Here is a 13,782-nt window from a genome sequence, read left to right as displayed (position 1 = left end):
TTTTGTTGTCAGAAGGCTGATTAATATTTTCAGGTCTGAAGACTTACCAGGGTCTCTGGTGCCCCCCCCCCCCAGCCTCCAGGTGGCCCTAAAGGTGTGTGCAGGCAGGTTATGCACACTTCATCTCTGAAGTGCTTGGAGGAGGAGCCTGAGAGACCCCAGTGACTCAGAGGCTCATGGCTGTGATCACGGAGCTTCCTGCTATTGTGTTGGCTTTTTGGCTCTGTAGAATTAGTCAGAAATAGTCTCCTTCTCTGTATTTGTGTTTGTGACCTTCGTGCCAGGCTCCTTTCTTGCAGCCGTTCATCCCCCCTAGAGCTTTGGACTTTTCACTTATTTGTTAAGTATGTAAATTAATGCTGCAGCAGGGCTGGAGAAAGGCTTGGGTCACAGTCGTTTATAAGGGGAAGGAGCTGATTGAGGAAAAGCCAGAGGGTTAGAGCCAGGCTACAGGCTAGGAGACCAGATGTTGGCCAAGTGTTAACTGTTTGGAGTCCAGAAAGAAAAGCTTATAGGGAGGGGCAGCTAGGAAGGCGGAGGGGGAAGGGGCCTGCCTCACCTCTGCCTCCCACCTCTGTGACCTGGGCTCTCCACAGTAGTGGGGTCACGAGGGGGGGGCATGTGTGGTCTGAACACCCCCCCCCCCCCCCCCCCCCCCCCCCGGCCTTGCTGCTGTAAGGGGTCACTGAGCAGAGCAGACCTTTCCGTGGCCCCTGGGCAGTGAAAGCCAGAGGGCCAACCTGAACTCGGGGGCCGGGGGAAGGGCCGCTCCCCACAACTGTAGCTGCATTTGGCTCTGAAAGTGACTTTGTAAAGAGGAAGTGGCCATCGTTAAGAAGTCTGGTCATCTGTCCTGCCCTAGAGTCTTCAGAGTGCTTTCACCCCAGCACCTCTCACTTCTGGAGGTGCCTGAGGGAGGCTGGCTGGTTAGTGCTGAGTGGGGGTGTAGACCAGCCCCCAGCCCACCCCGCCAGGTCCCCCTGGCCCCACCGCGACATCTCCTGCGGCATTCAGAGTGTTCTGGCTTCATTGGAGAGCTTGGGGATTTCCTTCTGGGGAGGTGGTTTTCCTGGGGGCCAGAGCTGACTTGTGCGGGTCAAAACAGTTTCTTTGATTTTTTTTTTTTTAATCACCTCTTATCACTGTGATTGATTGAAGCCCGGAAAGGTTCTACAAGAGCTTTTCTGTTTTTAATCCCCACTGATTTTCCAGACAGAAGTCTCCAGTATTTCCCCTGCTGGGTGCTGGGAGTGTGCTGGGGATGGGCCGGGCTGTGTCCCGCGTCCCCAGGGTGCCCTGAGTGGTGGAGAAAGGCAAGTCAATGGGTCTGTCAGGGCCAGGGGCAGACAGAGAAACCATTCCAGCTGTGTGAAGCAGCAAGGGCTTAGTGCAGGGATGTGGGTGCCTGCAGAAAGGTGAGAAGGGTCTGGAGAGCATCTCCTCCACAGGTGGCTTCCAGATGGCTGGAGGCTGTACCTGCGACCTGCATCTGGCCTCCTCTGTACCCTGACCCCCTAACCGCTCAGTCTTTCAGTGTCAAGTGAGTGCATCTGATGGGAATCTAGATCCCACAGGCAGTAGGTGTGCAAGATGTTCAGGATGGCGCAGGAGCACTTGTGTCCCACAGACGGGGGCGGGGGCGTCTGCCTCCAGCACCAGGCTGGGGCAGGTGTTCCTGTGCTGCCTCACCTGGGAGCGCCCCAGACTGTCCCCCCACCCCCTGTGGCTGAGCGTGGGGAGTGGGCAGATTGGGCCCTGAGAGCAGAGACAGCCCTTCAGGAAGGGTCTTTTAGCCACTCAGGAGTTTGGACTGAGTTTGGGGATGGGAGCGCTTAGGCTTGGATGGAACCGAGCTGGCCAGGCCCTATCTGGGGCTTTGAAGGGCAGGCCCCGGTCTGGGGGGCAGTCTGGGGGACATGCTAGGGAGGGAGCGGGCAGAGAGGAGGTGGGGTGGAGGCGGGAGGAGCTTGAGCCTGTGGAGTGAGCAGGCATGAGTGTCAGGAGGTGGGGCTGCAGGCATGACAGGCGCTGGGATGTGGCTTCACAGGGGTGGGAATGCGCAGAGGGCAGCTTCTCTGAGGTCTGGGTCCCTGAGGAAACGGGGTCTGTCAGGTTGGGAATTCTCTAGTTGGCTGACTACATCCTTCTGGCAGCTTTGCCATTGAACACAAGTTGCTTATGTGTGGGGAGCAACGGACCCCCTTTCCTGCACCGCCCCCCGCCCCACCCATGGGAAGGGGCCTGGGACGGACCCCCCCAGGTGTGATGGGGCGCGGGGCGGGGATGGGTGGGGTGGGTGGGGGGCACTGGCAAGGCTGCAGGGAGGGCGGGGGCGGAGCAGGTGCATTGCTGTCTGGCCTAACTGGGAGGAGCGGGCAGGTGCTCCTGGGGCTGCTTTTGTCTGATCTGGAGACGCCAACCCTCCCCCACCCCACCTGCTCACTTCTGAACTTCCTCACCCCGCAGGACCAGCGTTTGCTGGGAAATTCGTACAGAACATCTGACCTACCTTGTCATTGATTTCCTCAGTGGGCTGAAGGAGGGGGTCGGGGGTGGCGAACTGGGATTATTCTGAGTTCTGTGATCTGATAGACATCGGTTTTGTTTCCTTTTCCTTTTTTTGAACACTAATAGAGATGATTTTATTTATTTATTTTTGTGTATCTATTTTTATTGGAGTTTGATTTGCCAACATACAGCATAACACCCAGCGCTCATCTCATCAAGTGCCCTCCTCAGTGCCCGTCACCCAGTCACCCCACCGCCCCGCCCACCTCCCTTTCCACTACTCCTTGTTCATTTTCCAGAGTTAGGAGTCTCTCGTGTTGTTTCCTCTTTCATCCTTAGTATCCGTATCCCCCACCCCCACCCCCACCCCCGTTTGCAGAGCTGTAGTCTTAACCACAGGTGCAGGTGGAGAAATTGTTCAAATCCTCATGTGGAAAGAGAAGACCTAATGCCCACAGTAGGCCCCCTGTGAAGAGGCCACCCTCGGTCCAGAGCTCCTTCCTCTGGGGCCTCATGCTTGTCCTCATGACGGAAGGCACCCCTCACGGACCTTGCTCTGCAGAGCTGTGGGTGCTGGCGACCTGCCTGGGCCACCCAACCTGAGCCCCCGGTCCCTCCAGCCGTTGCAGGTGCTGCTTTCCCAGCCCTCCGGGGCCGGGGATGTTCCACCCTTCTGACAGCTGGTGGGACCTTCTGGCGGGAGCTGTTGGGGTGCGGAGAGTAGCTATGCCCTGTGCGTAATGGGGTGGTGTCCTGGGTGGTTGGGTTTCTCTTTTCTAAGCTTCACTTAGAGGTTTGTTTACCCCCCCCCGCCCCCCTGCCGCCCCTTACTACTCTGTGGCTTGAGCCCGTGGTCCCGTGTCCACAGCGCAGCCCCACCTTCCTGCCCACCCACAGCCCCTGTGGCCCCTCTGACCCGCCCTCCTGCTCACTCTGCTGGCTGTGACCCCGGAGCATGCACTCCCAGCCCACTGCTGCGCTCTGGCCTCCATGTTCTCACACGCTCACTTGTCCACTGACCCACCTATCTCATGCTCTTTGTGGGGTTTGGCTATTGTTTTCATTGTGGTAAAAGGTGCGTCATATAAAATGACCATTTAATGCATGAATGCACCATGCATGGTCATAAAATGACCATGAATGCACGGTTCAGTGGCATTAATTATGCTCACGTTGCTGTGCACCTGCCACACCCTCCAGAGCTTTTCCACCTTCCCCAGGGAAGCACCGGCCCCATTCCCTCTTCCCCCAGGTCCTGGCAACCACAGTGTCTCCTCCTATCTCCGAATCCGACTAACCTCCATGTCTCACATCAGTGGGATCGTGTGGTATGTGTCCTTTTGTGTCGGCTTCCTTTCACACAGCAGAACGTCTTCCACACGCCAGCATCCTTGCACTGATGCTCTCTCCGTCTCCGTCTCCTCCTGCACGTGCATATACTCACTCCTGTGCCCCTGCTGTGTGCGGGAGCTTTGAGGAGCTAGGCTGCAGGTTCCCACGCGTCCTGGAGTCCTGGGTCTCCAGCTCCCTGAGGAGACCTTGCATTTAGCGCCTAGGCCCAGCCTCTCTGGAGACCTTCTCTGCTGCGCCAGAGTGGCATGGACCTGGAGTCCCCCTGCACACCCCTCTGTTTGCCTTTTGGGGAGGACCCGTCTGGTGAGATGGGGGCAGTAGTGTGGGTGGCCCACCTTTGTGCCTCCAGGCTGAGGCTCGTGCTGGACCCCTGATACACATGCTGGGCAGGTTTGCTGAGTTCTGGAATCCTTCACCTGGGCCCTTGGCCTGAGGACAGCCGTGTCTCCTGGGCTTATTTTGGTGGTGGTGTGAGTGTGTAATATTAGCACAACACCATAAATAAATAACTCCTTGGCACTTCTTTGCCAGCTGACTCTTCACTCCTCCTTATTCCTCAGGGTCTGTGCTGTCCCACGAGCAGGTGGCTAGTTGAACATTGACAATGTCCCATTTGAGATGTGCTGTAAAAATGTAAAAATGTGCTAGATTTCGAAGGCTTGGTATGGAAAAAAACCGTTATTCATACTGTTCGGTGTTGATTACATTCTGAAATGATAATTTGGGTGTGCCAGATTAAGGTATTTAATTTCACCTGTTTCTTTTTGTTAATTGGAACAAAATTCACAGGACCTATAAGCATTACCACTTTAGCCATTTTAAAGTGTATCATTTGGTAGGTTTGGTGGGTTTGGTATGTTCATGTTATGGTGCAGCCACCAGCACCGTCTCATCCAGAACATTTTCATTGCCCCCGAGAGAAATCCCACATGCATTAACCAGACAGTCCCCAGGTCTCCTTACCCCAGACCCCAGCTCCCACTAATGTACTTGGGGGCTCTCCAGATTTCCCTGCTCTGGGCATTTCCTCTCTGTGGATCCTACATTTTGTGGCTTTTGTGTCTGGCTGTGTTTGTGTGTGTGTGTGTGTGTGTGTGTGTGTTTGTGTCTGGCTTCTTGCACTCAACCTAGTGTTTTCAGGCCTCACGGCACATGTCAAAACTTCATTCTTTTTTACAGCTGCATAATACTCCACGCCGTGGCTATACCACGTTTTGTCTATCGGGTTCCTCACTTGATAGATGTTTGAGGTGTTTCCACCTTTTGGCTGCTATGAATAATTCTGCTGTGAACGTCTGGGGACACATGTCGTACAGACACGTACTTGTGATTCTCTTGGGTATACCTAAGAAGAGGAGGGCTGGGTCGTGTGACAGCCGTTCAACATCTTGGGAAACTGCCGAGCCTCTTTCTACAGCGACTGTGCCATCTCCCAATCTCCTCAGCCGTGTTTGAGGGTTCCAGTGTCTCTGCACTTTCTCCCATACTTGTCCATATTTATTTTCCTTTTTGCTGCTTATTCATTTTTAGCTTGAAGCCGTGCCAGTGTGTGTGACACGGTGCCCTCTCATCTGGGCGTGTGTTGCAGTGGCGACTGGCGACGGTGAGCGTCTCTCTGGTGCTGACTGGCCATTTGTGTATCATCTTTGGGGAAATGTTTGTTCTGATCCTCTACCCAATCTGTTTCTCTCCACTTTAATATGACTACTAGAAATTGTTAAGGGTCTGCCCAGGACTGACACTGCCTTTCCCTTGGGTAGCGCTGCTCTGGGAGACTTTGAAATCGGTGAGGGGGATGGGAAGACTAATGAGTAGTTCATATTCTGCCTTCATTGTCCGCATCCTTCCCGGTCACCAGGACTGCTCTGTCTCCCAGGTCTGTCCCCGACACACTCACAGGAGTGTCCTTACACAGAGCTTCTCCAGGCCCCGCGGGGGACGGGGCTTAGTCTGACGGGCCTCCAAGTCAGGCTTACATGAGGGGCTCTTGCCTTCAAAGCAGGTTATTTCAGTGAGCGAACCACGCAGAGCAGTGCCGTGGGCCTTTTCTCCTGTCATGTGGTCTGCGCCGCACCTCCAGTGAGCTTTCCGAAAGGTCAGATTTTGAGAAGTTAGTCATTTACATCTTCTGGCGCTTTTAGAGCGGTTGGATTTATTGTCAAATTACTGTATTGAAAATTTACTACAACATGTTGAGCTGCTTTATCCAGGAGTCTGATGCGGAAGTTGTTTCATCAAATATGCACGTGTCTCAGAATAGAACAGTGATGATAGATGTGTCCGTGGGTGGTTCATCCCGAGGTCTGCCGAGCTCAGTTTCAGTTACATGCTGGTGGCAGTGACTGCCACTGGGTGTCCCCGGGGGCCGTCCACACGCGGGGCCGTCCACTTCTCCCAGAGTCGCTCTGCACCAAAATGTGGAAAAACAGCTGGGTTGTTTAGAGTAGAATATAGAATTCATTTAAAAATAATACTGTTTAATGCAGATTTTTTTAAATTGAATCTCCAAAAAGCTAGAAGCATCTTCATTATTCCCTGAAGATGATTTAACAAGATTTTCAATAAATATAAAACTCCATATAAAATATCCTGATGGCGTTCCAGGATCCTTTTCTCATTGACTTGGGTGCAATCTGTACTTTTCCATGCATAAATAAATAGATGGGGGAAGATAACTAAAATATCTTTAGAAGAGTGGAGTTACATGGGAGACAGACATTTCCTCGGATACTTTCTCGACCCTCAGATAGTTGCAGACTCCGGGGTGGATTTCTTGGAGTGGGGCCAAGGGGAACAAGTGGAGAAGGAATAGTGGGAAATATCCTGGGGTGCCTGGGGACTCAGTTGGCTGAGCATCCAACTCCTGGTTACAGTTCAGATCATGACCTCAGGATCGTGAGGTTGAGCCCCATATCAGGCTCTATGCTGGACATGAAGCCTGCTTGAGTTTCTTCCCCTCTACCCACTCCCCCACCCCTGCTCATGTGCAATTTCTCTTAAAAGAATACATGAGTGGAAGTGGAACCAGGCAGTAATTCTACTGGCCTCGCTCAGTGCACTCAAGGTACATCCGTGTGGTAACAGCACGTCGCGGTCACTTGTTTTAAAGGCCGCGTGAGGGCAACCCCCAGTGGCTCAGCGGTTTAGCGCCGCCTTCCACCCAGGGTGTGATCCTGGAGACCCAGGATCGAGTCCTACGTTGGGCTCCCTGCGTGGAGCTTGCTTCTCCCTCTGCCTGTGTCTCTGCCTCTCTCTCTCTCTCTCTCTGTCTCTCATGAATAAATAAATAAAATCTTAAAAAAAAAAAAAAAAAAACGCGTGACGTTCCGTTGAGGGGCGCTGCCACGGCTTCCATCCCGGGCACCTGTTGAGGATGGGTTGCTCCTAGCGCCCAGCTGTCCTTTGCACAGGTGCAGATCTCTCTCCAAGATTCTATTCCGGGTCTTTTTGGCTCTAGATGGAACAGTGGGCATCCTGCCATCCCTGAGCGGTGCTGGTAGCATCCGCGCCGCGCGAGGGCCCCGTCACTTAGGCTTCCCTTCTGTCCTCCACCCCCTAGGCCATCGACTAACACTCCCCTTGGTAATCTGTCCCTGAGACCTGTCACTGTGATTTACTTCCTCTTGTACCAGGAAATGTTCCATGTCCTCAGATCTCCCAAAATAAACATGGTTTGTTTGGCCAGGTTTCATTTCTGGGAGCACGCCCCTGTACTCCAGAAAACTCTGTCTGAGCCAAAGAGAAAGGAAGGTCTGGGCAGTGGCCTGGGAGGAAGTGAGAGGCACGGACACGGGCGGTGGCACGGTTGTCACTACCCATCGTTAAGTGGGAACTGGGCAGAAGCGTGTCTCCGAATTGCAGGCAGCGTGTCCAGGGTGTGGTGTTTGCAGGCTTTGTTGGTTGTTACACAGTAGGAAATGTTCACGGCTCGGTGTGTGAACAAAGCAGCGCCTGCCTGTGTGAGGCGCTCAGATGTTTGGTATTCTAGTCACCTCTTCGTCGGATGTTTGCTTTTGGCACAGGGTCCAGCCCCCTAGCCTGGGCGCCTGCTGGGGGCTCAGAGCCCAATCTACCCGGATCAGACCTGCTGGGCTCAGGTTCAGGCTTTGTCTGTTTGCTGTGGAGAAAGCCTCATGGCCTTGAGTCTTTTCACCAGTCTGTGCCTCAGTTTCCTGTCCTGTAAAATGGGCTCATGTGCTGTCCATCTCTTAGAACCCAGTGTGAGGAGGGAGCCGACTACAGAGGCCTGAGGGTCACCTGGCCGGTGTGGGCATTTGTCACGTACACTTCACACCTCCTTTCCTTACTTTTCCCTTAGTTTTCACTGTTCTCCTGAGTCCTGTGTTGTCTCTTCCTCCTCCTCTGTTTTTGGTCTTCCCTGCTTGGTGTCACGTCATGTGAACCCCTCCCCTGCCCTCCTGGGAAAATCCCCACTTGCTGCTGCAGCTTTTGTGGAAGAAAGCACATCCTGGGCCCAAACAGAGGCAGGATCCACTTAGTCCTTGCGGGTTACAGGCTGTCATTGGGAAAGCAAAGCTCTGACCCCGTGAGCTCCTTTCCGGCTGCAGCAGCATCTGCAACCCGTCCCGTCCCTTCCCTGCCACAGCCGCTGAGGCGAGGGGGGATGGGGGAGGGGTGTTACTCCCTTTCCCCAGTTGGAACATCTTATCAAGACTCTTCGAAGTTGTTAGGTTGCCAGCATGTTTCATTTTGTGTTTATCTTCCTTGCAGGCAGTTTTAGTGAATAATATCACCACAGGTGAGAGGCTCATCAGAACCCTGCAAGGTGAGTTCTCATCCCCTCCTTGACAGCAGATGTTAGGCCTTTTAGGAAAGGGTCACCTTTCCTCTTGTCCTCTCTAGGGGTTCTTGTTCTAATCTAATGATGAGTAGGATCCTGAGTTACTGAGTAATCTTTACTGTATTTGTTTTGCCAAACTACAATTCCTTAAAGAGCTTTTTCCTTTTAAAAATGTTGCTGAAGACATTGTAGGGTATAGAATTCAGGTTCTCTTGTTTTCATAGGCTAAGAAGTATACAGAACAAATCACCTTATATATAGAACTGTAAAATATATGTGGTATATATAGGATTTTTTTAATTGAGTCACCCTGAATTTAGGTTTCCTTTATGAAAATTGTAAAAACTATCCAGCCCCAATCTAATTCCATTCTTTGCTGCCCTGCTTCAGTTGGCAGCCAGAGCTGGGTTTCCATCGGGCCTTGCAAAGCAGCAGTGGTCCAGAGGGCAGGACTGGGTCGGGGGCGCGGGTCAGCAGGCCCTGTGCTGCTCAGGGCCTGTGGGAAGGAGTGCTGCGTCCCATGAGGCCAGTAGGAAACTTGCACTGGCTCCGGAGCCTCCCTCCTGCCTCTGGGACAGGAAGGTCTGTCTACAGCCGCACTATCCAGAGTGGTGGCCACGAGCCGTGTGACCAGTGAACACTTGAAATGTGGCTATTGGGATGAAACTGGGTTTTAAATTTTTATGTTATTTTCAGTGATTTAAGATTGAGACTCCACTCTGTTTTAGTAGTGTTAAGTATCTACAACTTGAGTATATCCATCTACTTTTTAACTGTACATTTGATGAAACCTAAATTCAGATAAAAAATTCCTAGTGCAGACTTAACGTCTGGATTGAGATGTGCTCTGATTGTACGCACCAGATTTCAAAGACATAGTAGGAAAGAGAGAGTATAAAATATCTAATTCATAATTCTTTATGTTCATTATGTGTTGGCCTGATAATATCGTATAGCTGTTGGGCTAAATCAGATGTATTATTAAAATTAATAATACACCTGGTTTCGTTCTTGAAAATGTAGTTGCTAGAAAAATTACCTACGTGGCTTGCATTGTATTTGGACGGTGCTGGTCTAGATTCTCATTCTAAATCTAGCTCTAAGAATATGAGTAGGGAGATTTAGGGTCTCACAGAGTTAGGTGGGTCACTATTGCTGAGGCTCTGCAGAGCTCCCCTTTCCTGTGTGGCCTTGTGAGACTCATCTACATTGTGTCTACATTGTGAGTGTCAGTACTTCATCCCTTCTATTGCCAACTGTATTCCAGACCCATACTTGGTTTGATTATGGCACTTTTTTTTTCTTTTAAAGATTTTATTTATTTATTTGAGAGCGAGTATGTGAGCTAGAGAGAAAGCACAAGCGGGGCAAGAGGGAGAGGGATGAGGGATAAGCAGGCCCCCCATACCCCCCTCTGAGCAGGGAGCCTGATGCAGGGCTCCATCCCAGGACCCTGGGATCATGACCTGAGCTGAAGGCAAACACGTAACCCACTGAGCCACCCAGGCACCCTGGGACTTTAAGTGAGGTTTATTGAGGTGTAAGTTATACCTAATAAAGTGTGCCCTTTGTAGAGTTCTGTGTGTTTCAGCAAATGCACAATCCCCTAGATGCCCATGTCATGACCAGACCCTGTCCCTCTAGGAAGTATCCCCCCAGCCTTTTGTCACAGGTACCCTGCCTTAGCCTCCAGCACCCACTGAGTGGTTCTGCATCCCTACAGTTTTAACTCTAGAAGCATATTCTAGAAATGCGTGTGAGATGGAGCCATGTTGCTGTGTGTTTTGGCATTTCATTGAGTCCTTCATTTTTATTTCATTTTATTTTCCCCCCAAGAGCCCTGTAGGCTTAGAGTTATGAGGGTAGACCTCGGGGTGCATGTTGAGAGCTGTGTCCCGGGCCCTGGTTGTGGCCTTCCGGCCCCTCTGCTGTCACCTCTTGGCAGCTTTTCTTTCCACCCAGCCTGACCCTTTGTCAGCAGCTGCTTTTTTCTGCAAGGCTTTTAGGAGCTCAGAGGTCAGGGCAGCAGGACTGGGCTGATGCATCTCCTCCAGGGAAAACTGCTGTTTCCCAGCCTGGGGAACAGCCGGGGGTTATTTAAGTGAGCACATCTGGGAATGCCTGGCTTGGGTGGACGGGTGGTAGGAGGCGGCTGGCAGGTAGCCTGGTGGCCAGGGGTCTGCATGAGTGGCTGCTGACCTGAGCAGGTGTGGAAATTGGTGTTTCACAAGCTGAAGAATAAGTCTGCTGAGGACCAGGGGACATGGTGGCTTGTGTGTCACCTTGTGGAACAGCTCGGGGTTCAGGATGTGTAAGAAACAGGTAATCAGAACCTTTTAATGCATTTTAAGGGTCAGAGGTCAAAAACGTGATTTAAGTGAGAGGTTTGGAGAAGAGTCAGGGTGCATATTCTGGTCAGATTGCTAATTTCCAGGGCTTCCCCTGCCCCAATTGTAGAATATTCTCATCCTTCTTTCCTTCCCTCCTTACTCGCCGGTGTGCCATTGCCCACTGTGTTCTGATGTGTCTGCTGTTGTCATGATGGCTGTGCCCACGACTTGCATGATTCTGGGTCCTCCTCTTGGCTCAGACCAGTTAAAGGCCCTGCAGAAGAATTACGGCAGGCTGCAGCAGGATGTGCTCCAGTTCCAGAGGAACCAGACCAACCTGGAGCGGAAGTTCTCCTACGACCTGTAAGTGTGTCTTAGCCACCAGTGTACACCCCTCAGGGGCTGCTGTGTTCCAAGCCGTGGGAGCAGGCTGGTGGGGATGCTCTGTGCCCACCCCTCCCATCCTGGCACGTACAGGCTCTGCAGGAGGTGCAGTCTATCTAGGGGATGTGTCCTTTAGAAAAGTACACTTTATCATGTAAGTGTGAGCAGTGCCTCAGAAAGCCATGGAAAAGGACTAGCCAGTGGCTCATAATCCAGAATACACAGGAGGGTGGTGCTCCTCCCAGTAAATGACTTATCAACATCCTTTGTAAAGTTACCTTAAGTTTTAAAGTGCAGGTGTGCTGGTTAAGTCAATAATCGAAAGCCTTTCCTAAAATGTCTCCTGAAGTGCACAGACCTGCCCCAAGTCCAGCTCCTGGACTGAAGGGCATTTTGGCATCATATCAGTGATTTATCTCTAGATGTTGGCACGTGGACACTGTTTTTTTGAGGCTTTTAGTGTCTTTCCAAATTTCTACAGTGAGAATGAAGTGCTTTTATTTTTCAGCTTTATTGAAGTGTGATTGGTAAATCATTATATGTTTAAGGTATAAAACACGAAGTTTTGATATGCATCTCTTTTGTGGGATGACATCCCTGATCAAGCTAATTAACCATAATCTTTTTGCATGTGTGGTGAGAACACCTACAATCTCCCCCTCCAGCTCGGTCCCACATACAGAACGTTATTAGTAATTGAAGTCACCACGCCATTTGCTCCATCCTCAGCTAACAATATGATTGTGTTCTTAGCGGATGACCCTACACATTTACTTTTGGGAATATTTTTATGACCAAAATCATAAACTCAAAAAGTTAGGTAAACGCCATAGTAAGATAGTAAAAACCAACTTTTTTTTTTGAAGATTTTATTTACCTATTCGTGAGAGACACAGAAAGAGAGAGGCAGAGTCACAGGCAGAGGGAGAAGCAGGCTCTATGAAAGAAGCCCAATGCGGGACTCTGTCCCCGGTCTCCAGGATCACACCCTGGGCTGAAGGTGGCACTAAACCGCTGGGCCACCGGGGCTGCCTGTAAAAACCAATTTAGAGAGTGGTGTAACTCGGGCACAGGGAGTCCGGGATTCAGAGGCAACCAGCCACCTACGAGCCCAGTCCTCCTTTCCATCTGCTGACTTCTTCCTCATCCGTGTCCAGGGTCGTACGAATTTTTCACATAATTGCCGTCACCGGTAACATTTTTAAATCATTTTCCCCCACTTCCATTAGCTACGTAAAAGTCCATACTGTTCCAGAATGTCGTATCGTTAAAAATGGCTGGTTAATACTATGGAGGCACCACATTTAATTCATGATTTCCCTCTTTGGATATTGAGGTTACTTCTAAGTTTCGATTATTATAATTAGGCTGATGTTAATGTGTATGACTTTATGATTACTTTGGATTATTTCCTTCTATAAAGGACTTAGCTGTAGGTTTAGTGTCATAAATCACCACGTTGCCTTCTACCTAAGTTTCCTCACCCTGCTGCCCTCCTTGGGATTCTGATGTCCTTCCGGAAAATTGTCTCTCTGTGACATCTTCCTGAACACTTTAAAAACAAATGCTACTAAAATAAGGAAGCCCCAAATACATAAATATGCAGAGCACATGAACTAACAGTATGAGGGAAACATAATTAGAAAGTATGTATATGGAACTTTATTCAGCTAGGCCAGTGGTTCTCAATTTTGGGTGGTGATTTTGCTCCCAGGAGACCTTGGCTGCTGCTACCATCCTCCAGCGAGCAGGGCAGGCCCCATAATACAGCTGTATCTGCTCAAAGGCCAGTTGTGTTCAGTCGAGAACCCTTGAGCTAGGCTAGTAACCAGCGAGATGCATTCAGACAAAAATGAAGACCGCCTCAGTCTCATTATCATTCTCCTTAGAAGATACCTTCACACTCATTTCCTTCCTATTCATTGAAATAGGATAAGCCATTAAGGCCTCACTTGATAATGTTGACCCAGAGATGATGACCTAGCTGGAAATCAACAGTCGGCCAGGCCCAGTGATGGGAGGGCCACTCTGCTCTCCATGTTGGAGTGGACAGTGAACAGGATGGCCAGCTGTGCTGGACTCACTCTTCTCTTAGGAAGTTGATGGCTAGATTGAAACAACTTCTGGCTGACATCTGTACTGAAGTAATCCTGCCCAAAGTCTTGCATGTTTCCTGGGGATGAGGTTCATGAGATGTTGGAAGCTGGAAAGACCTATTCTTACTTTGATTATAGACCCTTTTTGAGAATCTGACAAAAGATATGGACCCCTTGTTAGCAATATCTGCAGAATTGTGCATTCACATTGTGGGGAGAAGCATCTAAGGCATGTCCACACGTCCTCTGTTAAAGCACCCTGGCAGTCTAAGCCTTTTATAGAAGGCAGCGCTGGGAGTGAAAGAGCTGA

The 13,782-nt window shown here is 50.7% G+C and overlaps 1 protein-coding gene across 6 annotated transcripts in view; it reads left to right on the top strand.

The window, feature by feature from the left end:
• GOLM1 (golgi membrane protein 1) overlaps nucleotides 1-13,782 on the top strand; it is a 55,082-nt gene that overhangs the window by 21,979 nt on the left and 19,321 nt on the right. For all 6 annotated transcript variants that reach the window (XM_025984163.2, XM_072763371.1, XM_025984164.2 and 3 more), the window contains 2 exons: nucleotides 8,593-8,647; nucleotides 11,253-11,355. In XM_025984163.2, the coding sequence (XP_025839948.1) occupies nucleotides 8,593-8,647; nucleotides 11,253-11,355 (158 nt within the window). The remainder of the gene's footprint in view (nucleotides 1-8,592; nucleotides 8,648-11,252; nucleotides 11,356-13,782) is intronic.

Source organism: Vulpes vulpes, chromosome 1 (assembly GCF_048418805.1).
Source record: "Vulpes vulpes isolate BD-2025 chromosome 1, VulVul3, whole genome shotgun sequence".
Classification (NCBI taxonomy): Eukaryota; Metazoa; Chordata; class Mammalia; order Carnivora; family Canidae; genus Vulpes; species Vulpes vulpes.
This window is presented reverse-complemented; position numbering and strand designations above follow the sequence as displayed.